This window comes from Oncorhynchus tshawytscha, linkage group LG13, assembly GCF_018296145.1.
Source record: "Oncorhynchus tshawytscha isolate Ot180627B linkage group LG13, Otsh_v2.0, whole genome shotgun sequence".
In the NCBI taxonomy this organism is placed as follows: Eukaryota; Metazoa; Chordata; class Actinopteri; order Salmoniformes; family Salmonidae; genus Oncorhynchus; species Oncorhynchus tshawytscha.
The window spans coordinates 86,586,153-86,613,172 of NC_056441.1; the positions used below are offsets into that span (position 1 = coordinate 86,586,153).

General features: G+C 45.8%; 1 protein-coding gene across 1 annotated transcript in view; it reads left to right on the forward strand.

Annotated features, from left to right (window-relative positions):
* Positions 1–27,020, forward strand: part of cux1b (cut-like homeobox 1b) — a 149,959-nt gene that overhangs the window by 17,286 nt on the left and 105,653 nt on the right. The window contains exons 2-3 of the mRNA XM_042296471.1: positions 9,963–10,073; positions 20,580–20,627. Of these exons, the coding sequence (XP_042152405.1) occupies positions 9,963–10,073; positions 20,580–20,627 (159 nt within the window). The remainder of the gene's footprint in view (positions 1–9,962; positions 10,074–20,579; positions 20,628–27,020) is intronic.

A 27,020-nucleotide genomic window follows, 5' to 3' on the forward strand; every position in this document is an offset into this window, starting at 1 on the left:
TAACGTCACCCTCCGTGTCAATTACCCCTTGCAAAGGGTTCTTTTACTGAACTACAGTCTCTTCTAGAACTGTTCAATATGGAAAGAAAAGCTTATTTCTCTCATGTTTTGCACAAATTTGTTTACATCCCTGTTAGTGAACATTTCTCCTTCACCAAGATAATCCATCCACCTGACAGGTGTGGTATATCAAGATGTTGATTAAACAGCATGATCATTACACAGGTGCAACTTGTGCTGTGGACAATAAAAGGCCACTCTATAATGTGCTGTTTTGTCAGACAACACAATGCCACAGATGTCTCAAGTTTTCAGGGAGCATGCAATTTGCATGCTGGCTGCAGGAATGTCCACCAGAGCTTTTGCCAGATAATTTAATATTCAATTTGTCTACCTCCAACATTGTTTTAGAGAATTTGGCAGTACTTCCAACCGGCCTCACAACCGCAGACCACATGTAACCGCGCCAGCCCAGGACCTCCACATCAGGCTTCTTCACCTGCGGGATTGTCTGAGATCAGCCACCCGGACAGCTGATGAAACTGGGGGTTTACACCACCAAAGGACTTCTGCAAAAACTGTCAGAAACCATCTTGGTGAAACTCCTCTGCGTGTTCATCGTCTTCACCAGGGTCTTGACCTGACTGTAGTTTGGCGTCGTAACCGACTTCAGTGGGTAAATGCTCACCGTTGATGTCCACTGACACGCTGAAGTCTGCTCTTTACGGACGAATCCCGGTTTCAACTGTACCGGGCAGATGGTAGACCGCTTATATGGCGTTGTGTGGGTGAGTGGTTTGCTGCTGTTAACGTTGTGTGAACAGAGTGCCCCATGGTGGGGTTATGGTATGGGCAGACATAAGCTACGGACAATGAACACAAATGCATTTTATTGGTGGCAATTTGAATGCACCGAGATACTGTGACGTGATCCTGCGTCCCATTGTCGTGCCATTTATCCGCCACCATCACCTCATGTTTCAGCATGATAATGCACAGCCTCATGTCGCAAGGATCGGTACACAAAATGTCTGTTCTTCCATGGCCTGCATTCTCACCAGACATCTCACACGTTGAGCATGTTTGGGATGCTCTGGATCGACGTGTACGGCCGCGTGTTCCAGTTCCCCGCCATAACCCAGCAACTTCACACAGCCATTGAAGAAGAGTAGAACTACATCCCACAGGATACAATCAACAGCCTTATCAACTCTGTGATGGAGATCTGTTGTGCTGCATGAGAAAAATGGTGGTCACACCAGATACTGACTGGTTTTCTGATCCACGCCCCTACCTTTTATTTAAGGTATCTGTGACCAACCGATGCATATCTGTATTCCCAGTCATGTGAAATTCATAGATTAGGGCATAATGCATTTCATTTGACTGATTTTTCCTTTGGTCCTGTGTTTTATTTACTTCACACAGCCTGAAATCTGATGTCTGGGTTCAGTCCTGTGTTTACTCGTCGGGTTGTGTGAGGTGAGCTCTGACGGCTGCTCCTTTGCTGTCAGATTTGGATCTCTGTTTATAAACAGACCCAACAAACCACAGCTTCTCTATATCACAGAGGAACTACAGCCTCCTAGACAGGCTAGCCAGCACAGCACTGTCACTCTCTACAGTGGGGCAAAAATGTATTTAGTCAGCCACCAATTGTGCAAGTTCTCCCACTTAAAAAGATGAGAGGCCTGTAATTTTCATCATAGGTACACTTCAACTATGACAGACAAAATGAGGGAAAAAAATCCAGGAAATCACATTGTAGGATTTTAAATTAATTTATTTGCAAATTATGGTGGAAAATAAGTATTTGGTCAATAACAAAAGTTTATGGGTAGGCCTACTACCTCTTGTTGGTGCCAGCAGCTGTCTCCCGCACAGTGACCACATATATCTGACTTTTAGATTAATGTTATCCACAGTTACATGCATAGAAGTTGGATAGGCTGAAGGAGAGAACGCGGCAATTATTTGTGACCGACCGACTCCATTCGGTCTCATGTAGCAACATTTAAAAACATTTTTTTTTTTTTTACATTGGATAAAAGTAGGGATTCAAGGCTAGAAAATGGTATATCACACACTACAGTTGAGAAGCAATGAGAAAGTAATTCTGCTTTGAACGTTGATAAACTTGTAACCTCATTTTTGAGAAAATGGCCCGTCGAATGATTTGGTACACCTACTGGTGAGTTCTTATTTATCTACACCCATTCAGAATCCTTAACACCAGCGTAAGTCTTAGCCCCGCCCATCTCTTTAAGGATTCACATGAGGCCATGTGCTAAACAGAGGGAGTATGGTTACAGTAGCCATACTAAACAGCCACACATTTCAAGACTATAGACTGGTTTATACTACGTCTGTAGATAGTTGTCGCAGTGACATCGTGAACATTCTATTATCGTCCGACGTCGAACTTGACGTTTTGAAAAGGTATAAACACAAAAACGACAGGCTGCATGACATCAGCAGCCTGGTGGTCCAAAATAGCATAACAGGTGTGTGTTTTTTTTAACACCAATAAACCCATCCATTTAAAAAATGTATTTAGTAAATGTCAATCTAGCTAGCCAGGCAACTAAAATCAACTTTCTAAACAATGTTTTAGTTCATTTCTAGCTTGTTAGCTAGCTAGCTAATGTTAAGTTAGCTGGCTAGCCATTTCAAATAATGACCATATCATAGAGCAGACAAAGTCTTAACTTTAGCTAAACAAGATCATTATTTCATGTTACAGAAAATAGCTTACGGTCGCGTGTCGAAATAAAAGCAGGGCTTCTGCTGGAGAATTTTAACTTGGACTCGTCGGCTTAAAGTCCTCATTTGACTTTGGTGCAGATCTTGTTGTTGTTCACATTATCTCTGGTAAACACACTATATCAAATAAAATCAAAGTTTATTTGTGACATGCACAGGATACAGAAGTTGTAAACGGTACAGTGAAATGTTTAGTTGCATCGTGGAGTCTTTTTGTTTAGACTTAGCTAGCTAAACAATGGACCATAATCCCGAATCATAACGTTACCACCCTGCATGAATCTGAAGGTAGATAACGCAAACCAACTAGGTTCAATGTTAGCTAGCTAGCTAACATTAGGCTATAACTAGCAATGCAAATGACTCTGAGATACAAATAATATTACTACACAGATCATACACTTAACGTTAGCTAGCGAGCTAACCTTACGTTTTAACTTACAATGAAAACTACTTTCTTACAAAATTTGAAGTTTCATATCTAAAAATGTAGCTAGCTAGACTCTCTTACCTGGATACATGGATGAACGCTTCTCCCTCTCTGTCATGGATACCATGGTTGCCCTTAGTTGCAAGATGTAATCCGAAGACAGGTTCTCTTTTCGACTTCCCTCCGCATATTTGCAATCGAAAGCCCGAATCTCCTTAGCGATCATACTCCCACCGGACATTCCACTGATTTCAAAACACTCGGTCTTCCAGATAGTGGAGAGCATTCAACACTTTTGCAGTTCTTTATATTAAAAAATCTGCACTAGAAAGCATGACTTAAACCTATTATTATTTGACCCTGCTGTTCACCTATGAACATTTGAACATCTTGGCCATGTTCTTTATAAACACCACCCGGCACAGCCAGAAGAGGACTGGCCACCCCTCATAGCCTGGTTTCTTCCTAGGTTCTGGCCTTTCTAGGGAGTTTTTCCTAGCCACCGTGCTTCTACACCGGCATTGTTTGGGGTTTTAGGCTGGGTTTCTGTACAGCACTTTGAGATATCAGCTGATGTAAGAAGGGCTTTATAAATACATTTGAATTGATTTGACCTACTGAGCAGCTCATGTTATAGACAGTAACATGCTACATGGCAGACCAATCTGAACTCATCTCTCTGTATATCCAGCCCACCCATTATCTCAGCCAATCATGATTAGCTGGAAGGTTCCTGTCTTTATCCATGGCTAAACCAACTAGGCTCGCAATTTTAATATAATTTTATTTATATTTAGAGATGGTATACAATTTTGTTATTAATGCACCTGAAAGTGCACATGTTCCAGAAGGCATTTCTGACACAAATACATTTTGATAAGAAATGCATGTTTTACATACCTCTCCTGGGAAGTAGTGACTAGTTTCACCTAGTTTCCCTAGAACAGAAACGAGTCACATTTTTTGAGACAAGACAGAAAGCAATTTATGAGTACAACCATTTTAGTGAACCGGTGATTCGGAACACTTGAATCGGTTTGGACTCCCGTGGACCGATGCATCTTAAACGTTAGAACCGGTTACCGATGCGTTACCAGTGAATCGCTACGTCCCTAGCATATAACCTTCCACTACAAACACAGCATGACCTGAGTATAGCTGTCTTGCTTGGGGTTAAGGGTCACAGCGTGTTTTGCTCTACAACCACCCTTCTAAAAGGCCCTCCATTCTAACACAGTACACAAACCAGTTCTGTATTCTAAATCTGATTCTGTAATACGCTTGGGCAACCCCCCCCGTGTGTGTGGTGGGGGGGGGTGGGGGTGTTGCCAGTGGATAATCAGATTCCATTTTAATGGTCACTTGAAATAATAAGCAGCTTGTCTTCTCCGCCTTGCTTGAATCCATATTTATACAGTCTTGAATGATTAATGTATGTGTTTGCGCTTGAGGAGGAGGGCAGGCAGTAGCCTATAGGCTGTACAGGGAAGTGGTGATCCAAAAGGAGATTCCTGGTAGAACTGGTACTTTGCATAACAATGAGACCTTTGGGAAACATTTTTCAAAAAGGCCCTCGCACATCTGAGCTATCTTTTGTTGCAGGTGCATGGTAACATTTGAAATAAGATGAGAGAAAGAGGAAAATCACACACTGCTCTGGCTGGTATCACTGGTATCACTGGTATCACTGGTATCACTGCTCTGGCTGGTATCACTGGTATCACTGCTCTGGCTAGTCCTCCTGGTGCTCTCTAACATGGCAGCCTCACACCCTCCTTTTCCTTCTTTCAACCTCTGTCCATCTATCCCTCCTTCTCCTTCTTGTCTAGGCTATATCTGTCCCTGCCGTTAAGCTATAGCCTATGTCTGGTAGTGTTTGGCTGTGGTGTGGCTGCTGTCTCTCTGGGGAACATTGGTAATCTGTTCCAGCAGCGTTTGTGGCCGACCCAAATTAACCTAGACAAGCCCTGCTACTCTGAGACTGAGCCAGACGAGCCTGGCCAAGCTGGGTAGTCAGACACATTTATATGTGACTGACCGGCTCAAATTGGTCTTATGTAGCAAAATTTGAAATTGTGTTTTTTTTTAGATTAGATAAAAGTAGAGACTCAGAGCTACAACATGGTATATCACACACTGCAGTTGAGGAACAATGGGAAAGTAATTCTGCTTTTGAAAGTTGATCAACTTGTAACCACACTTTTGAGAAAAGGGCCTTTGAATGTTTTGGTACCTAGTGGAGAGCTCTTCTTTGTGTACACCCATTCAGCATCGTTCACACCCTCTTAAACCAGCCCCGCCCATCTCTTTTCGGAATTCACATGTGAGGTCATGTAGTTAACAGTGAGTAGTGTAGTAAAGACTTAAAGTGATAGTAATTTACCCAGACACACTTGTCTAAATTGATGGGTCATGTGAACGAAATGCTATAACCACCAGCCACATCAAATGATGGGAAAAAGTACCAAATTGTCATACTTGAGTAAAAGTATAAATCATTTCAAATTCCTTATAATTAACCAGACTGCACAAGTAATTTTTTTTTTTATTGACGGATATCCAGGGGCACAATCCAGCATATCATTTACAAATGAAGCCTTTGTCTTTAGTGAATCTGCCAGATCAGAGGCAGTAGGGATGACCAGGGATGTTCTCTTGATAAGTGTGTGAATTGGACAACTATCCTGTCAAAATGTAACTAGTACTTTTGGATGTCAGGGAAAATGTATGGAATATAAAGTACATTATTTTCTTTCATATTGTAGTAAAAGTAGCCAAAAATATAAGTAGTAAAGTACAGATACCAACCCCCCCCCAAAAAAATATATATATTTGTGTACTTTTTAAAAGTTCTTTACAACACTGACCACTTACACCACTGAAATGCCTTCACACCAGTATATTAGCATACTTTATATACTGTTAGTATATAGATACACATAGTATCCCATACATAAGTTAAGGCAATGCAACCCGAGTCGACACCCGAGTCGACACCCGAGTCGACACCCGAGTCGACACCCGAGTCGACACCCGAGTCGACACCCGAGTCGACACCCGAGAGTCGACACCCGTGGGAGGTGCACATGTACAGTACATAAACAGATGCATGCGCCATATATTTATGTGGGGATCACTTGATACGATCACATGATATTGTTGTGGTATGTCACAAAATCATGTTACGACCACACATACCAAAATTCATTTTATTTATCAATATTTTGCTAAGTCTTGCTGAGTGGATGGGTCTCTACAGAAGGTGTAAACGGGGCAGCCGAATGGTTACTTGCATGGTAGTAATATCAGAAATAAATAGTGCCAATATAAATAAAATAGATACAGTATGTACAAGAACAATATCATTAACGATATCAGTGATAGATGAGGTAGTTATATCCATACAGTAAAGTGGCTGAGCAGTAGGATTCAAATGATTCTAGCAGTGTGTTGGGAGAGAGTCATTTGAATAGAGGCACTACAGATGGTGCTGATGACTGGTCCGTCCGAACTACGCATGAACAAGGGAATCTAGATTCGGAGGGCCTGTTTCTGTCCCGCCCTTGACTTTGATGCAGGTCATAGCCTCTTCGTCGCAAAAACTCCCTGAGCTTCTCAAAAATATTAGTTTGTCTAGCTGTGTCCAGTTCATGTGGTGCTTTTACAGGCAGACCATCTATGGATGGAAGGATGTCGGCGTTTGGCAGCAGCTGAAACCTGGTCCCGACAGTCTGAACACTCCTTGGCGACAACACCAGGCTCCAGAGCATGGACTGAGATCTGTCTGGCTTTACACCCACTGGGATCTGGACTGAGATCTGTCTGGCTTTACACCCACTGGGATCTGGACTGAGATCTGTCTGGCTTTACACCCACTGGGATCTGGACTGAGATCTGTCTGGCTTTACACCCACTGGGATCTGGACTGAGATCTGTCTGGCTTTACACCCACTGGGATCTGGACTGAGATCTGTCTGGCTTTACACCCACTGGGATCTGGACTGAGATCTGTCTGGCTTTACACCCACTGGGATCTGGACTGAGACCTGTCTGGCTTTACACCCACTGGGATCTGGACTGAGACCTGTCTGGCTTTACACCCACTGGGATCTGGACTGAGAAGAGATGGATCTGGGATAGAATAGGATGGATGGGTGGTTGGGATTAATCATTTAGCTTGATGGAAAAATCTATGCTGGTATTCCCATTGCAGGAGTTTAGACTGAAATTTGGTGTGTGTGGGTTTTTGTGTGTCTAGGGATGCTGTAGATTGGCCTCCATGGGCCCCTATGGTAATATATCTAGAATAAATCACTTAATATTTAAGTCATTAGTTGTGTGTTTAGTTAGCATAATGACCAGCAGCATAATCACTCTCCTGGGAAGAAGATGGAGGGGGAAGAAGATGGAGATGGAGGGAGGAGAAGATGGAGAGGGGAGGAGAAGATGGAGAGGGGAGGAGAAGATGGAGAGGGGAGGAGAAGATGGAGATGGAGGGGAGGAGATGGAGAGGGGGAGAGAGGAGGGGAGAAGGGAGGGGAGGAGAGGAGAAGGGAGGAGAGGAGAGGGGAGGAGAAGAAAGAGGGGAGGAGAAAATACACTGCTCAAAAAAATAAAGGGAACACTTAAACAACACAATGGAACTCCAAGTCAATCACACTGCTGTGAAATCAAACTGTCCACTTAGGAAGCAACACCGATTGACAATACATTTCACATGCTGTTATGCAAATGGAATAGACAACAGGTGGAAATTATAGGCATTTAGCAAGACACCCCCAATAAAGGAATGGTTCTGCAGGTGGGGACCACAGACCACTTCTCAGTTCCTATGCTTCCTGGCTGATGTTTTGGTCACTTTTGAATGCTGGCAGTGCTTTCACTAGTGGTAGCATGAGACGGAGTCTACAACCCACACAAGTGGCTCAGGTAGTGCAGCTCATCCAGGATGGCACATCAATGCGAGATGTGGCAAGAAGGTTTGCTGTGTCTGTCAGCGTAGTGTCCAGAGCATGGATGCGCTACCAGGAGACAGGCCAGTACATCAGGAGACGTGGAGGAGGCCGTAGGAGGGCAACAACCCAGCAGCAGGACCGCTACCTCCGCCTTTGTGCAAGGAGGAGCAGGAGGAGCACTGCCAGAGCCCTGCAAAATGACCTCCAGCAGGCCACAAATGTGCATGTGTCTGCTCAAACGGTCAGAAACAGACTCCATGAGGGTGGTATGAGGGCCCAACGTCCACAGGTGGGTGTTGTGCTTACAGCCCAACACCATGCAGGACGTTTGGCATTTGCCAGAGAACACCAAGATTGGCAAATTCGCCACTGTGCTCTTCACAGATGAAAGCAGGTTCACACTGAGCACATGTGACAGACATGACAGAGTCTGGAGACGACGTGGAGAACGTTCTGCTGCCTGCAACATCCTCCAGCATGACCTGTTTGGCGGTGGGTCAGTCATGGTGTGGGGTGGCATTTCTTTGGGGGGCCGCACAGCCCTCCATGTGCTCGCCAGTGGTAGCCTGACTGCCATTAGGTACCGAGATGAGATCCTCAGACCCCTTGTGAGACCATATGCTGGTGTGGTTGGCCCTGGGTTCCTCCTAATGCAAGACAATGCTAGACCTCATGTGGCTGGAGTGTGTCAGCAGTTCCTGCAAGAGGAAGGCATTGATGCTATGGACTGGCCCGCCCGTTCCCCAGACCTGAATCCAATTGAGCACATTTGGGACATCATGTCTTGCTCCATCCACCAACATTGCACCACAGATTGTCCAGGAGTTGGCGGATGCTTTAGTCCAGGTCTGGGAGGAGATCCCTCAGGAGACCATCCACCACCTCATCAGGAGCATGCCCAGGCGTTGTAGGGAGGTCATACATGCACGTGGAGGCCACACACACTACTGAGCCTCATTTTGACTTGTTTTAAGGACATTACATCAAAGTTGGATCAGCCTGTAGTGTGGTTTTCCACTTTAATTTTGAGTGTGACTCCAAATCCAGACCTCCATGGGTTGATAAATTTGATTTCCATTGATAATTTGTGTGATTTTGTTGTCAGCACATTCAACTATGTAAAGAAAAAAGTATTTAATAAGAATATTTCATTCATTCAGATCTAGGATGTGTTATTTTAGTGTTCCCTTTATTTTTTTGAGCAGTGTACTACAGACCTGTCTGTCTTAATGTGTGTGCATTTGTCCCACAGTTAGAATTGTAGCCAATTGCTCAGTAGCTAGGTTTTTTTGTGCTCAGTAGCTAGGTTTTTTTGTGCTCAGTAGCTAGGTTTATTTGTGCTCAGTAGCTAGGTTTATTTGTGCTCAGTAGCTAGGTTTATTTGTGCTCAGTAGCTAGGTTTATTTGTGCTCAGTAGCTAGGTTTATTTGTGCTCAGTAGCTAGGTTTATTTGTGCTCAGTAGCTAGGTTTATTTGTGCTCAGTAGCTAGGTTCATCCGAGGGGATGGGTGGGTGGGTGGGTGGGTGGGTGGGGGGGGGGGCTCTTCATCCGAGGGGGTGGGTGGGGGGGTGGGGGCTCTTCATCCGAGGGGTGGGTGGGGGGCTCTCCATCCGAGGGGATGGGTGGGGGGCTCTTCATCCGAGGGGATGGGTGGGGGGCTCTTCATCCGAGGGGATGGGGGCGGGGGCTCTTCATCCGAGGGGATGGGTGGGGGGGGGCTCTTCATCCGAGGGGATGGGTGGGGGGGGCTCTTCACTTAAATCAAGCCCTTATCCTATGTCTCTAACAAAATGTTTGTGTGTGTGTGTTTCAGAGAGAACTAGACGCCACCGCCACACAGCTCGCCAACAGACAGGATGAGAGCGAACAGTCCAGGAAGAAACTCATCGACCAGAGCCGCGACTTCAAGAAGAACACGCCGGAGGTGACACACATTTTAAATGCGTTATTTGACTCTACAAACAGTTTAGATTCAACCATTTTGAAAGGTCACCGTGAATATAGAAAGCAGCATGTTCTCCATACAGCTAGGCTGATCACTGACACAGAGCACCATGTTCTCCATACAGCTAGGCTGATCACTGACACAGAGCAGCATGTTCTCCATACAGCTAGGCTGATCACTGACACAGAGCACCATGTTCTCCATACAGCTAGGCTGATCACTGACACAGAGCAGCATGTTCTCCAACAGCTAGGCTGATCACTGACACAGAGCACCATGTTCTCCATTTTACAGCTAGGCTGATCACTGACACAGAGCACCATGTTCTCCATACAGCTAGGCTGATCACTGACACAGAGCACCATGTTCTCCATACAGCTAGGCTGATCACTGACACAGAGCACCATGTTCTCCATACAGCTAGGCTGATCACTGACACAGAGCACCATGTTCTCCATACAGCTAGGCTGATCACTGACACAGAGCACCATGTTCTCCATACAGCTAGGCTGATCACTGACACAGAGCACCATGTTCTCCATACAGCTAGGCTGATCACTGACACAGAGCACCATGTTCTCCATACAGCTAGGCTGATCACTGACACAGAGCACCATGTTCTCCATACAGCTAGGCTGATCACTGACACAGAGCAGCATGTTGAGTACACCTACGTTCCCTGCACCGAGGCCTCAAGTGTTTACTTTTAAAAATAATATCTCTTTATTATCTCCCTGTTGGAACCCCGTACTAACAGAACTCATACATTATTGATTAATATTCATGTATTATAGCTTATTTTAGAATCAAATTTCTCTTAGCACAATTCGTTCAACTTGTGTCGATGCCGAGTCATTTAATTTCTATACGGATGGAAGGTTCAGAATGCTCATCACCCATCCAAACTCCTTCTGTTTTGTCTTTGTTTAACTTCACATCAAGCACTTTCTCATTAAAATCCAAAATTATAATTTACAAAATGTAATTCTTCTTGCGAAATAATATATTTATATTTTATATTTTTCAAAGTAGCCACCCTTTGTTTGCCTTGATGACAGCTTTGCATGCTCTTGGCATTCTCTCAACCAGCTTCATGAGGAATGCTTTTCCAATAGTCTTGAAGGATTTCCCACATATGCTGAGCACTTGTTGGCTGCTTGTCATTCACTCTACAGTCCAACTTATCTGAAAACATCTCAATTGGGTTGAGGTTGGGTGATTGTGGAGGCCAGGTCATCTGATGCAGCACTCCATCACTCTCCTTCTTGGTCAAATAGCCCTTACACATCCTGGAGGTGTGTTTTGGGTCATTTTCCTGTTGAAAAACAAATCATAGTCTGACCACGTGCAAACCAGATGGGATGGCGTATAGCTGCAGAATGCGGTGGTAGCCATGCTGGTTAAGTGTGCTTTGAATTCTAAATATATCAGACACTTGTCGATCAAATGCGCAGGGAGGTAGGCAAGTTCCCATTCAGTTATTAAAACATGGTTTGGCAGGCAAGCTGCTGAAGGGCCACCCGGCTACTATTCCCCATCGTTTATCAGGCCAAATTTGACGGGCCAACTACAAGCTAAAAAAGTTGGAGAGGATTTATCTAATGCTCCCTCGTTTTTAGATTTTAGCTCATCTCACTGGCTGACATTATTAGTTGTTGATGTGCATAGGCAACTGAGGGAGGGAGAGAGCCTACCTTTTCATGGTTGTTTGATCGATAGGACTGTAAAGTTCCCAAATGTAAGACAATTCCCGTGGTGTTTTACATATTAGCAGAAATCCATTCAGGGGTATTTTTGGGCTTTTGGCTAAGACATTCTAGTGGTCTAAAGTCACACAATTGCTACTGTAAACACAGTCCAGTTCATAGTGAATGATGACAGGTCCTACTGCCTGTTAAAACACAGTCCAGTTCATAGCGAATGATGACAGGTCCTACTTCCTGTAAACACACAATCCAGTTCATAGTGAATGATAGGTGGCCCTACTGCCTGTAAACACACAGTCCAGTTCACCCCCCTATCCACATCGATGGAACAGTAGTGGAGAGGGTAGCAAGTTTTAAGTTCCTCGGCATACACATCACAGACAAACTGAATTGGTCCACTCACACAGACAGCATCGTGAAGAAGGCGCAGCAGCGCCTCTTCAACCTCAGGAGGCTGAAGAAATTCGGCTTGTCACCAAAAGCACTCACAAACTTCTACAGATGCACAATCGAGAGCATCCTGGCGGGCTGTATCACCGCCTGGTACGGCAACTGCTCCGCCCACAACCGTAAGGCTCTCCAGAGGGTAGTGAGGTCTGCACAACGCATCACCGGGGGCAAACTACCTGCCCTCCAGGACACCTACACCACCCGATGTTACAGGAAGGCCATAAAGATCATCAAGGACATCAACCACCCGAGCCACTGCCTGTTCACCCCGCTATCATCCAGAAGGCGAGGTCAGTACAGGTGCATCAAAGCTGGGACCGAGAGACTGAAAAACAGCTTCTATCTCAAGGCCATCAGACTGTTAAACAGCCACCACTAACATTGAGTGGCTGCTGCCAACACACTGACACTGACACTGACTCAACTCCAGCCACTTTAATAATGGGAATTGATGGGAAATGATGTAAATATATCACTAGCCACTTTAAACAATGCTACCTTATATAATGTTACTTACCCTACATTATTCATCTCATATGCATACGTATATACTGTACTCTATATCATCGACTGCATCCTTATGTAATACATGTATCACTAGCCACTTTAACTATGCCACTTGTTTACATACTCATCTCATGTGTATATACTGTACTCGATACCATCTACTGTATCTTGCCTATGCTGCTCTGTACCATCACTCATTCATATATCCTTATGTACATATTCTTTATCCCCTTACACTGTGTATAAGACAGTAGTTTTGGAATTGTTAGTTAGATTACTTGTTGGTTATTACTGCATTGTCGGAACTAGAAGCACAAGCATTTCGCTACACTCGCATTAACATCTGCTAACCATGTGTATGTGACAAATAAAATTTGATTTGATAGTGAATGATGGGTGGCCCTACTGCCTGTAAACACACAGTCCAGTTCATAGTGAATGATGGCAGGCCCTACTGCTATAAACACACAGTCCAGTTCAGAGTGAATGATGACAGGCCCTACTGCCTGTAAACACACAGTCCAGTTCAGAGTGAATGATGGGTGGCCCTACTGCCTGTAAACACACAGTCCAGTTCAAAGTGAATGATGACAGGCCCTACTGCCTGTAAACACAGTCCAGTTCAAAGTGAATGATGGGTGGCCCTACTGCCTGTAAACACAGTCCAGTTCATAGTGAATGATGGGTGGTCCATGTGACAAATGGCTTATTTGCATATAGGCCCCCTGTAGCTCTGTTTGGCTCTGGCACACTATTCCTGGAGTAGACAGATGTTTTTATTAGGTTTCATTAACTGCAGTGGCTATTATTTGTCCAAACCCACAGCTGCTTTCCCACTCTATATTGCTATAAAAAAAATGCCTTAAATTGCCGTTATTCCCAAACATTTTATTAGGTTTTATTTCCTGCAGTGGCTATAGAAAAATGTGAAAATGGTTGTGGGGTGTAGTTTTAAATAACGTTTAATGTTGCTAAAACGATACTCATCAGTTGCTTCTTTTTTCTCTTGCTGCTTTCAACATCGCCCCGTTGGACATGCTTTTAATGTGAATATCGCCGGGGGCGACGGGGTAAAATACAGACTTCCAAAAGTTCCCAAAATAGTGCTTCCTTTTTCCAAACGCGGGGAAGAGACCGAACAGAAATGTCCCCCAGTCGTCTGGATTGTATGACCTATTTGTTTCCATGTTGAATGTGTTGTATGACAGTCCTCTGCTGTGTGGAATCATGAGGGAATTATGTTAGTCTCGTTTCTCCCGGCGACGCCCCTGGGAATTGTCTCTGTGTGTGTGTGTGTTTCCAAGGCAACTTAACTGATCAAACACAGACTGGAAACAAAGGAGGGTTGTTGTTATCGGGAGTGTCACACTAATGAAGAATTTATAATGACGTGAATGATGTAGGACTATATATTTCTAAAGGCTAGGATAGGATGGGGCTGTGTCTGTGAGGACTAGAGAGACAGGTGTCTCTTTACCCCCACCTCATGTCCCCTCCTTCCTATTAACTTATGTCACACACAAAGCAACACACACACACACACACACACACACACACACACCGAACAAAGGAGCACAGGAACACCCAGGACACACTGATTCAGGTCAGAAATAGACAGGGGGACCACACAATAGCTACAGGCATAAAAACGCAGGGAGACAGTCAGACAGGCACGCATGTATTCATCACAGTAACAAGCCCTTGTTTTAGGGGGTGTTCTTTGGGCATCTGTGTGGCATGTAGGCGGTGGGGCCAGAGGAAGGGAGAGGAATCTGACCCTGGTAGGAAAGTGACACGATCCTCCCAGAGAGGAGATGAGGGGGCTCTGAAGTCCTCTCAAATAACTAGGGCTGGGTAATATGGCCATAATATAGTATCAAGGTATTTTTCAAAATTGATGTTATTTTATGTTTTTGAATAATGCATGTTCAAAATTAGCTTTATGAGCAGTACGTGACCCTGGGGTGGCAAGTGATTTCAATGGGTCTTTCTTCATTCTTATTTGTTTTATATTCAACCAAAATCATTTCCTGCAATTTCTTGCACTCAGTTGAGAGAATTCCACACTGCCATGTATGGCTGCACGATATGGTTAAACAATTTAGGCCTTATTTTTAACAAACTGTTGTAATACCAATTTGACTTGTGATTTTAGAGCAAAACATTTGGGTGAACTGTTGGAATCACGGAAATAGAATGTTTTCTATAGTAGTGGGCACTTTGAATACAGTGTTTGACATGACAACAAATGAAAATGCCAGGGAGGAGTTATTGTGGCAGGATAGGAACCACAGTGTTGGTCAGTGTTTCCTAGGAGAGCCTATAATCTTTGGCATGTTTCAACATGTAGCCAACAAATTCATTCTTCGCCTGTTCCTCTTCATTTACAAGATACCGTTGCACAAACAACCTGCTGATTTAGACCATCACTGGTATCAGGCTGTGTAGCTAGCTACGCTTGATCTGATTCAGTACATTTTTTTTTGCTATCTAGACAGTTAACTTAGCAATTAGCATTACCATCTAACAGGATTTAGCAAAGTATCTGTTTGCAGATGTAAGAAACAAACTAATAGTGTAATTGTAGAACACGTGTGTATTTACATTAAGAAGCAAAGTGAAAACAACATTGTTGTCGTCAACATTGTTGCATGTACTGACCATGCAGACTGAAGGCAAGCATCTCCTGGTGGAGTAACAACAAATGCGCTCCTTGAGTCTGTGGGGAAAGCGGCGTGGGGAGAGCGGCGTGGGGAGAGCGGCGTGGGGAAAGCGGCGTGGGGAAAGCGGCGTGGGGAAAGCGAGAGGGATGACTCAAGTGGAGATGTGAACTATAAAAACGGATGTTATACACAGCGTATCACATTTTAACAAACCAAACATTCAAATACCGTTATAGAAGGTAAAGTAAAAACCCAAACCGGTCCTTGTATCAATACTGGTATATAGTAAAATACGGTACACCGCCCAGCCCTACAAATATCCCAGTGATACAAAACATTAGAACCACCTGCTCTTTCCATGACATAGACTGACCAGGTGAATCCAGATGAGATCTATGATCCCTTATTGATGTCAGTTGTTAAATCCACTTCAATCAGTGTAGATGAAGGGGAGGAGACTAGTTAAAGAAGGATTTTTAAGCCTTGACACAATTAGACATGGATTGTGTATATGTGCTGTTCAGAGGGTGAATGGCCAAGACAAAAGATTGAAGTGCCTTTTTGATTGGGGTAGGGTAGTAAGTGCCAGGTGCACCGGTTTGAGTGTCAAGAACTGCAATGCTGCTGGGTGTTTCACGCTCAACAGTTTCCCGTGTGTATCAAGCAGTGGAGGCTCCTCAGAGGAGGAAGGGGAGGACCATCCTCAGTGGATTTCATAAAAATTGCGAAACATTAGTCATAATTTTTAGATAAAACTCTGCTAAATATATTCACATGTCACAAAGTAATTGATTAAAACACACTGTTTTGTAATGAAGGTCTATAGTAGCTTTAATAGCACCATGGTGTAGCCTGAGGACAGCTAGTTTCTGTCCTCCTCTGGGTACATTGACTTCAATACAAAACCTTGAAGGCTCATGGTTCTCACCCCCTTTCATAGACTTATACAGTAAATATGGCAACTTCTGGAGGACGTCCTCCAACCTATCAGAGCTCTTGCCGCATGAACTGACATGTTGTCCACCCAATCAAAGGATCAGAGAATGAATCTAGTACTGAAAGCATCAGCTACAGCTAGCTTGCACTGCAGGGCATAAAATGTGGTGAGTGGTTGACTCAAAGAGAGAAAGACATTTGTTGAACAGTTTTGAACAAATTTAATTTCTTCCAAAATGAAGGAGAAGCGAGAGAGAGAGTGCTCTCTTTGTTTTTTAAAACTTTCACATTCACTTAGCTAGTGAATGCAACTAAATAATTTGGCCTACTCCAACACCCGACTCAAACAGAGAAGGATGTTAGGTTAGCTAGCTGGCTATGGCTACCCAACAGAGGGGGATGTTATGTTAGCTAGCTGGCTATGTCTACCCAACAGAGAGGGATGTTATGTTAGCTAGCTGGCTATGGCTACCCAACAGAGAGGGATGATATGTTAGCTAGCTGGCTATGGCTACCCAACAGAGGGGGATGTTATGTTAGCTAGCTGGCTATGTCTACCCAACAGAGAGGGATGTTATGTTAGCTAGCTGGCTATGGCTACCCAACAGAGAGGGTTGATATGTTAGCTAGCTGGCTATGGCTATCCAACAGAGAGGGATGTTATGTTAGCTAGCTGGCTATGGCTACCCAACAGAGGGGGATGTTAGCTAGCTGGCTATGGCTACCCAACAGAGAGGGATGTTATGTTAGCTAGATGGCTATGGCTACCCAACACTGTAACTCTTCCAAGTCAAGGTAAGCTTTTGGTTTTATTAATTTATTTCCACTGGGCCCGTCGGTGTAACTGCTAAACTGCTTTCTGACTGTACACTGTACTGTGTGGTTCTCTCGAACGATGCACCCACGTTGCAAACTTTCATTCATAGGCCACTGTAGGTTGTAGCAACCTCATGATGGGTACAAGAAAAATTCAAGTATCATGTAGTTGCCTAAACCTATCGATGTTACATTGAGCTGGGTAAAAGGAATATGAATGACAGTCATCAAATATTTTGTAATATAGGCCATGTGTTTTGAAATCATCCTCCTTCATCTTAAATGGCACCGACTGCCACTGGTATCAAGAATGGTCCAAGGACATCCAGCCAACTTGAGCTACAAAGGATCCTACTATGGACCAGCTTTGAATAGCCAGCCTAAAGAGCCTAGAGATCAGATGACTTCAGACTAAATTAGACTCGTCCACATCAGACCAGGTTGGACTCGTCCATATCAGACCAGGTTGGATATCGTCCATATCAGACCAGGTTGGATATCGTCCACATCAGACCAGGTTGGATATCGTCCACATCAGACCAGGTTGGATATCGTCCACATCAGAGCAGGTTGGATATCGTCCACATCAGAGCAGGTTGGATATCGTCCACATAAGAGCAGGTTGGATATCGTCCACATAAGAGCAGGTTGGATATCGTCCACATCAGAGCAGGTTGGATATCGTCCACATCAGACCAGGTTGGATATCGTCCACATCAGACCAGGTTGGATATCGTCCACATCAGACCAGGTTGGATATCGTCCAGATGAGTCTGTCTGCTTCATTATTCAGCCATCAGGAGACCACCTCAGTACTTTACTGAGCTGTACTCTTCATGGACTGTACAGAGTGTTTCTGGGAATGTTGATTCAGGAAGACAGGATGCAGTGTGTTATAATTCATCAAATGTGTGAATAATACATTCGAGTTTTCGTCTTTTACTGAGAGCCTGACACCGTAATGCCACAATGCAGTCGAAGCAATGTTGACGTCGCAACCATGGCCCAATTGCAGTGTTCTGTGGCTGGTATTGAATATATTTATTTTAAGGGAGTGAGCCGAGACGCTCCAGGAAGCAGTTAACCCTCTCCAAAATCCTAACCTTGACTACAGGGTAGAAAGACTTAAAACGGACCTTCGATGAGTGTCGGTAGGGACCACTTCGTCCTCCTCCCAGCCAAATAGACCGACAGATAACCAGACTGACCAGCGAGGGGACATTCCAGATGACTAAGGGAGGCGGGATGCACATCCCAGCCATCCATCTTACTGTGTCGACCCTGTTGACCGAGGAGCTGTTGAACACGGAGGCTCTGGCATACACACAAACAGTCTATAGTGATGCACATGAGGTCTTTCCTTCAGCATGCTTCCTGCTAGTTGTAAAATAACTAATTCGTCTGTTCAGCCAAATTAGAAACGGGCTGATTTTAAATAACTTTTTTTTTTTTTAATGGGTTTAGTGGAAACTTAGGGCACTCAAGCTGCTCAGAGTCCTTCACAGAACCGGGGGTGTGGCTGGGGGAAGCAGGACGGGGGTGACTGTCTAGGGCCCGTTACCCACAAAACATCTCCAAGTAGAATTGCTGATCTAGAATCCGTTTTGACTTTTAGATCATCAATGAATAAGATTGTAGGCCCTGACCTAAGCAGGGGCAGTCAAATAAGTGTACACACACACACACACACACACCACTGTGGTAGTTCGTATCATCATGTGTTCCTGATCTAAAGTGTATCTATCTTTAGCCAGGAGCCTTACAGGTAGAGCCATCTGTACAGGATAGTTTATTGTGCTGTAGTGTGCTGTACTGTAGTGTACTGTGCTGTGGTGTAGTGTAGTGTAGTGTGGTGTAGTCTGGTGTGCTGTAGTGTAGTGTGGTGTGTAGTTTGCTGTGGTGTAGTGTACTGTAGTCTGGTGTGCTGTAGTGTACTGTAGTCTGGTGTACTGTAGTCTCGTGTGCTGTAGTCTGGTGTACTGTAGTCTGGTGTACTGGAGTCTGGTGTACTGTAGTCTGGTGTGCTGTAGTCTAGTGTGGTGTGTATTGTGGTGTATTGTAGTGTACTGTAGTCTGGTGTGCTGTAGTCTAGTGTGGTGTGGTGTATTGTGGTGTATTGTAGTGTACTGTAGTCTGGTGTGCTGTAGTCTAGTGTGGTGTGGTGTATTGTAGTCTGGTGTGCTGCAGTGTGCTGTGGTGTGGTGTATTGTAGTCTGGTGTGCTGCAGTGTGCTGTGGTGTGGTGTATTGTAGTCTGGTGTGCTGCAGTGTGCTGTGGTGTGGTGTATTGTAGTCTGGTGTGCTGTGGTGTATTGTAGTGTACTGTAGTCTGGTGTGCTGTAGTCTAGTGTGGTGTAGTGTATTGTGGTGTATTGTAGTGTACTGTAGTCTGGTGTGCTGTAGTCTAGTGTGGTGTAGTATGCTGTGGTGTGGTGTGGTGTAGTGTGCTGTGGTGTAGTGTGCTGTACTGTACTGTAGTGTATTGTACTGTGCTGTACTGTACTGTGCTGTAGTGTAGTGTATTGTAGTGTGGTGTGCTGTACTGTGGTGTGGTGTAGTGTGGTGTGGTGTAGTGTGCTGTACTGTCGTACTGTAGTGTGCTGTACTGTGGTGGTGTAGTGTGTGTGTGTGTAGTGTGCTGTACTGTGGTGTAGTGTGCTGTAGTGTAGTGTACTGTAGTGTGCTGTACTGTTGTGTGGTGTGTGTACTGTGGTGTAGTGTGCTGTACTGTACTGTGGTAGTGTACTGTGGTGTATTGTAGTGTGGTGTGCTGTACTGTGGTGTAGTGTGCTGTACTGTCGTACTGTAGTGTGCTGTACTGTGGTGTAGTGTACTGTGGTGTAGTGTACTGTGTGGTGTAGTGTACTGTGGTGTAGTGTACTGTGGTGTAGTGTATTGTGTGTGTGCTGTACTGTGGTGTAGTGTGCTGTACTGTCGTACTGTAGTGTGCTATACTGTGGTGTAGTGTACTGTGGTGTAGTGTACTGTGGTGTAGTGTACTGTGGTGTAGTGTACTGTGGTGTAGTGTACTGTGGTGTAGTGTACTGTGGTGTAGTGTACTGTGGTGTAATGCATGCTCCACTGCATCTCTACAGGGCTTTAGTCTAGCTAACTGACAGTGTGTGGATTTGCATGTTCTCAGAGATACACACTTCACTAGGTATCTAATCAGAAATCACTGACTCATGCTCTAATGCCATGCAATGGGACTGTGGGGGGAGGTTGCTTTCAATGTGAAAAAATGTGCTATGGACAGGTTTGATGTGGTCAAACAAACAGGCTCATGCCAGGTGTGGGTTAAACTATATGATGTAAAACAATAGTATAGATTAGTACTGTGTGTTTATCAGTGTACTCCGTGACTCTGGGATACGATCCATTCTAAACGGTTTCTTCTATGTCTTTCAGGATGTAAGAAAACAGGTGGCTCCCCTGCTCAAGAGTTTCCAGGGAGAGGTAAGACTTGTATTGCAGTACATAGATGTACTGTGTGAGTAGCATCTTGTATTGGGGCGGCAGGGTAGCCTAGTGCTTAGAGCATTGGACTAGTAACCGGAAGGTTGCAAGTTCAAACCCCCGAGCTGACAAGGTACAAATCTGTTGTTCTGCCCCTGAACAGGCAGTTAACCCACTGTTCCTAGGCCGTCATTGAAAATAAGAATTTGTTCTTAACTGACTTGCCTGGTTAAATAAAGGTAAAATTAAAAAATAATAATAAATGTACTGTGTGAGTAGCATCTTGTATTGCAGTACATACACTACCGGTCAAAAGTTTTCGAACACCTACTCATTCAAGGGTTTTTCTTTATTTGTACTATATTCTACATTGTAGAATAATAGTGAAGACATCAACACTATGAAATAACACATATGGAATCATGTAGTAACATAAAAAGTATTTGACAAATCAAAATATATTTTATATTTGAGATTCTTCAAATAGTCACCCTTTCCCTTGATGACAGCTTTGCACACTCTTGGCATTCTCTCAAAAGGACTGTCGTTGCTCCAATGTGTACCTAACCATAAACATCAACGCCTTTCTTAAAATCAATACACAAGTATAGATTTTTAAACCTGCATATTTAGTTAATATTGCCTGCTAACATGAATTTCTTTTAACTAGGTAAATTGTGTCACTGTTCTTGCAACAGAGTCAGGGTATATGCAGCAGTTTGGGCCGCCTGGCTCGTTGCGAACTGTGTGAAGACTATTTCTTCCTAACAAAGACAGTCAACTTCGCCAAACGGGATGATTTAACAAAAGCGCATTTGCGAAAATAGCACAATCGTTGCATGACTGTACCTAACCATAAACATCAATGCCTTTCTTAAAATCAATACACAGAAGTATATATTTTTAAAACTGCATATTTAGCTAAAAGAAATCCAGGTTAGCAGACAATATTAACCAGGTGGAATTGTGTCACTTCTCTTGCGTTCATTGCACGCAGAGTCAGGGAATATGCAACAGTTTGGGCTGCCTGGCTCGTTGCGAACTCATTTGCCAGAATTTTACGTAGTTAGGACATAACATTGAAGTTTGTGCAATGTAACAGGATTATTTCGACTTATGGATGCCACCTGATAGATAAAATACCGAATGGTTCCGTATTTCACTGAAATAATAAACGTTTTGTTTTCGAAATGATAGTTGTCGGATTCGATCATATTAATGACCAAAGGCTCATATTTCTGTGTGTTATGTTATAATTAAGTCTATGATTTGATATTTGATAGAGCAGTCTGACTGAGCGATGGTAGGCAGCAGCAGGCTCGTAAGCATTCATTCAAACAGCACTTTAGTGCGTTTTACCAGCAGCTCTTCGCTGTGCTTCAAGCATTGCGCTGTTTATGACTTCAAGCCTATCAACTCCAGAGATTAGGCTGGTGTAACCGATGTGAAATGGCTAGCTAGTTAGCGGGGTGCGTGCTAATAGCGTTTCAAACATCACTCACTCTGAGACTTGGAGTAGTTGTTCCCCTTGCTCTGCATGGGTAATGCTGCTTCGAGGGTGGCTGTTGTCGATGTGTTCCTGGTTCGAGCCCAGGTAGGAGCAAGGAGAGGGGCGGAAGCCATACTGTTACACTGGCAATACTAAAGTGCCAATAAGAACATCCAATAGTCAAAGGTATATGAAATACAAATTGTATAGAGAGAAATAGTCCTATAATTCCTATAATAACTACAACCTAAAATATTGAAGACTCATGTTAAAAGGAACCACCAGCTTTCATATGTTCTCATGTTCTGAGCAAGGAACTTAAACATTAGCTTTCTTACATAGTACATATTGCACTTTTACTTTCTTCTCCAACACTTTGTTTTTCCATTATTTAAACCAGATTGAACATGTTTCATTATTTATTTTATGCTAAATTGATTTTATTGATGTATTATATTAAGTTAAAATAAGTGTCATTGTAACGGCTTTCTTCCGTCGAAGGAGAGTCGGACCAAAATGCAGCGTGGTGGTTACTCATGTTCTTTAATGGAAAATGAACGATACATGAAATAACTTAACTCTACAAAACAACAAACGGAACGTGAAAACCTATACAGCTCTCAGATCTGGAAGAGTCTGGCTGACTGGCAGATCTGGAAGAGTCTGGCTGACTGGCAGATCTGGAAGAGTCTGGCTGACTGGCAGATCTGGAAGAGTCTGGCTGACTGGCAGATCTGGAAGAGTCTGGCTGACTGGCAGATCTGGAAGAGTCTGGCTGACTGGCAGATCTGGAAGAGTCTGGCTGACTGGCAGATCTGGGAAGAGTCTGGCTGACTGGCAGATCTGGAAGAGTCTGGCTGACTGGCAGATCTGGAAGAGTCTGGCTGACTGGCAGATCTGGGAGAGTCTGGCTGACTGGCAGATCTGGAAGAGTCTGGCTGACTGGCAGATCTGGGAGAGTCTGGCTGACTGGCAGATCTGGAAGAGTCTGGCTGACTGGCAGATCTGGAAGAGTCTGGCTGACTGGCAGATCTGGAAGAGTCTGGCTGACTGGCAGATCTGGGAGAGTCTGGCTGACTGGCAGATCTGGGAGAGATCTGGCTGGCTGACTGGCAGATCTGGGAGAGTCTGGCTGACTGGCAGATCTGGAAGAGTCTGGCTGACTGGCAGATCTGGAAGAGTCTGGCTGACTGGCAGATCTGGAAGAGTCTGGCTGACTGGCAGATCTGGGAGAGTCTGGCTGACTGGCAGATCTGGAAGAGTCTGGCTGACTGGCAGATCTGGAAGAGTCTGGCTGACTGGCAGATCTGGAAGAGTCTGGCTGACTGGCAGATCTGGAAGAGTCTGGCTGACTGGCAGATCTGGAAGAGTCTGGCTGACTGGCAGATCTGGAAGAGTCTGGCTGACTGGCAGATCTGAAGAGTCTGGCTGACTGGCAGATCTGGGAGAGTCTGGCTGACTGGCAGATCTGGAAGAGTCTGGCTGACTGGCAGATCTGGAAGAGTCTGGCTGACTGGCAGATCTGGAAGAGTCTGGCTGACTGGCAGATCTGGAAGAGTCTGGCTGACTGGCAGATCTGGAAGAGTCTGGCTGACTGGCAGATCTGGGAGAGTCTGGCTGACTGGCAGATCTGGAAGAGTCTGGCTGACTGGCAGATCTGGGAGAGTCTGGCTGACTGGCAGATCTGATCTGGAAGAGTCTGGCTCTGGCAGATCTGGAAGACTGGCAGATCTGGGAGAGTCTGGCTGACTGGCAGATCTGGGAGAGTCTGGCTGACTGGCAGATCTGGAAGAGTCTGGCTGACTGGCAGATCTGGGAGAGTCTGGCTGACTGGCAGATCTGGAGAGTCTGGCTGACTGGCAGATCTGGAAGAGTCTGGCTGACTGGCAGATCTGGAAGAGTCTGGCTGACTGGCAGATCTGGAAGAGTCTGGCTGACTGGCAGATCTGGAAGAGTCTGGCTGACTGGCAGATCTGGAAGAGTCTGGCTGACTGGCAGATCTGGAAGAGTCTGGCTGACTGGCAGATCTGGAAGAGTCTGGCTGACTGGCAGATCTGGAAGAGTCTGGCTGACTGGCAGATCTGGAAGAGTCTGGCTGACTGGCAGATCTGGAAGAGTCTGGCTGACTGGCAGATCTGGAAGAGTCTGGCTGACTGGCAGATCTGGAAGAGTCTGGCTGACTGGCAGATCTGGAAGAGTCTGGCTGACTGGCAGATCTGGGAGAGTCTGGCTGACTGGCAGATCTGGAAGAGTCTGGCTGACTGGCAGATCTGGAAGAGTCTGCTGACTGGCAGATCTGGCAGATCTGGGAGAGTCTGGCTGACTGGCAGATCTGGGAGAGTCTGGCTGACTGGCAGATCTGGGAGAGTCTGGCTGACTGGCAGATCTGGGAGAGTCTGGCTGACTGGCAGATCTGGGAGAGTCTGGCTGACTGGCAGATCTGGAAGAGTCTGGCTGACTGGCAGATCTGGAAGAGTCTGGCTGGATCTGGAAGAGTCTGGCTGACTGGCAGATCTGGGAGAGTCTGGCTGACTGGCAGATCTGGGAGAGTCTGGCTGACTGGCAGATCTGGGAGAGTCTGGCTGACTGGCAGATCTGGAAGAGTCTGGCTGATCTGGCTGACTGGCAGATCTGGAAGAGTCTGGCTGACTGGCAGATCTGGGAGAGTCTGGCTGACTGGCAGATCTGGGAGAGTCTGGCTGACTGGCAGATCTGGGAGAGTCTGGCTGACTGGCAGATCTGGGAGAGTCTGGCTGACTGGCAGATCTGGGAGAGTCTGGCTGACTGGCAGGTCTGGGAGAGTCTGGGAGAGTCTGGCTGACTGGCAGATCTGGGAGAGTCTGGCTGACTGGCAGATCTGGGAGAGTCTGGCTGACTGGCAGAGTCTCTGGGAGAGTCTGGCAGATCTGGGAGAGTCTGGCTGACTGGCAGATCTGGGAGAGTCTGGCTGACTGGCAGATCTGGGAGAGTCTGGCTGACTGGCAGGTCTGGGACTGGCAGATCTGGCTGACTGGCAGATCTGGGAGAGTCTGGCTGACTGGCAGATCTGGGAGAGTCTGGCTGACTGGAGAGTCTGGCTGACTGGGAGAGTCTGGCTGACTGGCAGATCTGGGAGAGTCTGGCTGACTGGCAGATCTGGGAGATCTGGGAGAGTCTGGCTGACTGGGCAGAGTCTGGCTGAGAGTCTGGCTGACTGGCAGATCTGGGAGAGTCTGGCTGACTGGCAGATCTGGGAGAGTCTGGCTGACTGGCAGATCTGGGAGAGTCTGGCTGACTGGCAGATCTGGGAGAGTCTGGCTGACTGGCAGATCTGGGAGAGTCTGGCTGACTGGATCAGAGTCTGGCTGACTGGCAGATCTGGGAGAGTCTGGCTGACTGGCATCTGGGAGATGACTGGGAGATCTGGCTGACTGGCTGATCTGGGAGAGTCTGGCTGACTGCAGATCTGGGAGAGTCTGGGACTGGCAGATCTGGGAGAGTCTGGCTGACTGGCAGATCTGGGAGAGTCTGGCTGACTGGCAGATCTGGGAGAGTCTGGCTGACTGGCAGATCTGGGAGAGTCTGGCTGACTGGCAGATCTGGGAGAGTCTGGCTGACTGGCAGATCTGGGAGAGTCTGGCTGACTGGCAGATCTGGGAGAGTCTGGCTGACTGGCAGATCTGGGAGAGTCTGGCTGACTGGCAGATCTGGGAGAGTCTGGCTGACTGGCAGATCTGGGAGAGTCTGGCTGACTGGCAGATCTGGGAGAGTCTGGCTGACTGGCAGATCTGGGAGAGTCTGGCTGACTGGCAGATCTGGGAGAGTCTGGCTGACTGGCAGAGTCTGGGACTGGAGTCTGGCAGGTCTGCTGACTGGCAGATCTGGCAGATCTGGCTGAGAGTCTGGCTGACTGGCAGATCTGGCTGACTGGAGATCTGGGAGAGTCTGTCTCTGTCTCTGGCAGATCTGGGAGAGTCTGGCTGACTGGCAGATCTGGGAGAGTCTGGCAGATCTGGGAGATCTGAGTCTGGCAGATCTGGGAGAGTCTGGCTGACTGGCAGATCCGGGAGAGTCTGGCTGACTGGCAGATCCGGGAGAGTCTGGCTGACTGGCAGATCCGGGAGAGTCTGGCTGACTGGCAGATCCGGGAGAGTCTGGCTGACTGGCAGATCCGGGAGAGTCTGGCTGACTGGCAGATCCGGAAGAGTCTGGCTGACTGGCGGCTCTGGCTGCTCCCTGCAGGCTGGCGGCTCTGGCTGCTCCCTGCAGGCTGGCGGCTCTGGCTGCTCCATAGTTGTCATTATTACCAAAATGTTTTTTTTTTAATCGGCCGATTAATCGGTATCAGCTTTTATGGGGCCTCCAATAATCGGTATCGGCGTTGAAAAATCATAATCGGTCGACCTCTAGTGCTACCATAATTGCAAATGGATCAATTATGATCAATTAGCCCTTTAAAATGATATACTTGGATTAGCTAACACAACGTGCCATTGGAACACAGGAGTGATGGTTGCTGATAATGAGCCTCTGTACACCTATGTAGATTCTCCCTCTCTGTCCGTCCGTCTGTCTCTCTCTCCCTCTGTCTGTCTCTCTCTGTCTGTCTGTCTCTCTCTGTCTCTCTCTGTCTCTCTCTGTCTGTCTCTGTCTGTCTCTGTCTGTCTCTGTCTGTCCCTCTCTCCCTCTCTCTCCCTCTCTGTGTCTGTCTGTGTCTGTCTGTCTGTGTCTGTCTGTCTGTCTGTCTGTCTGTCTGTCTGTCTGTCTGTCTGTCTGTCTCTCTCTGTCTGTCTCTGTCTGTCTGTCTGTCTGTCTCTCTCTGTCTGTCTGTCTGTCTGTCTGTCTCTCTCTCCGTCTGTCTGTCTGTCTGTCTCTCTCTCCCTCTGTCTGTCTGTCTCTCTCTCCTCTGTCTGTCTGTCTCTCTC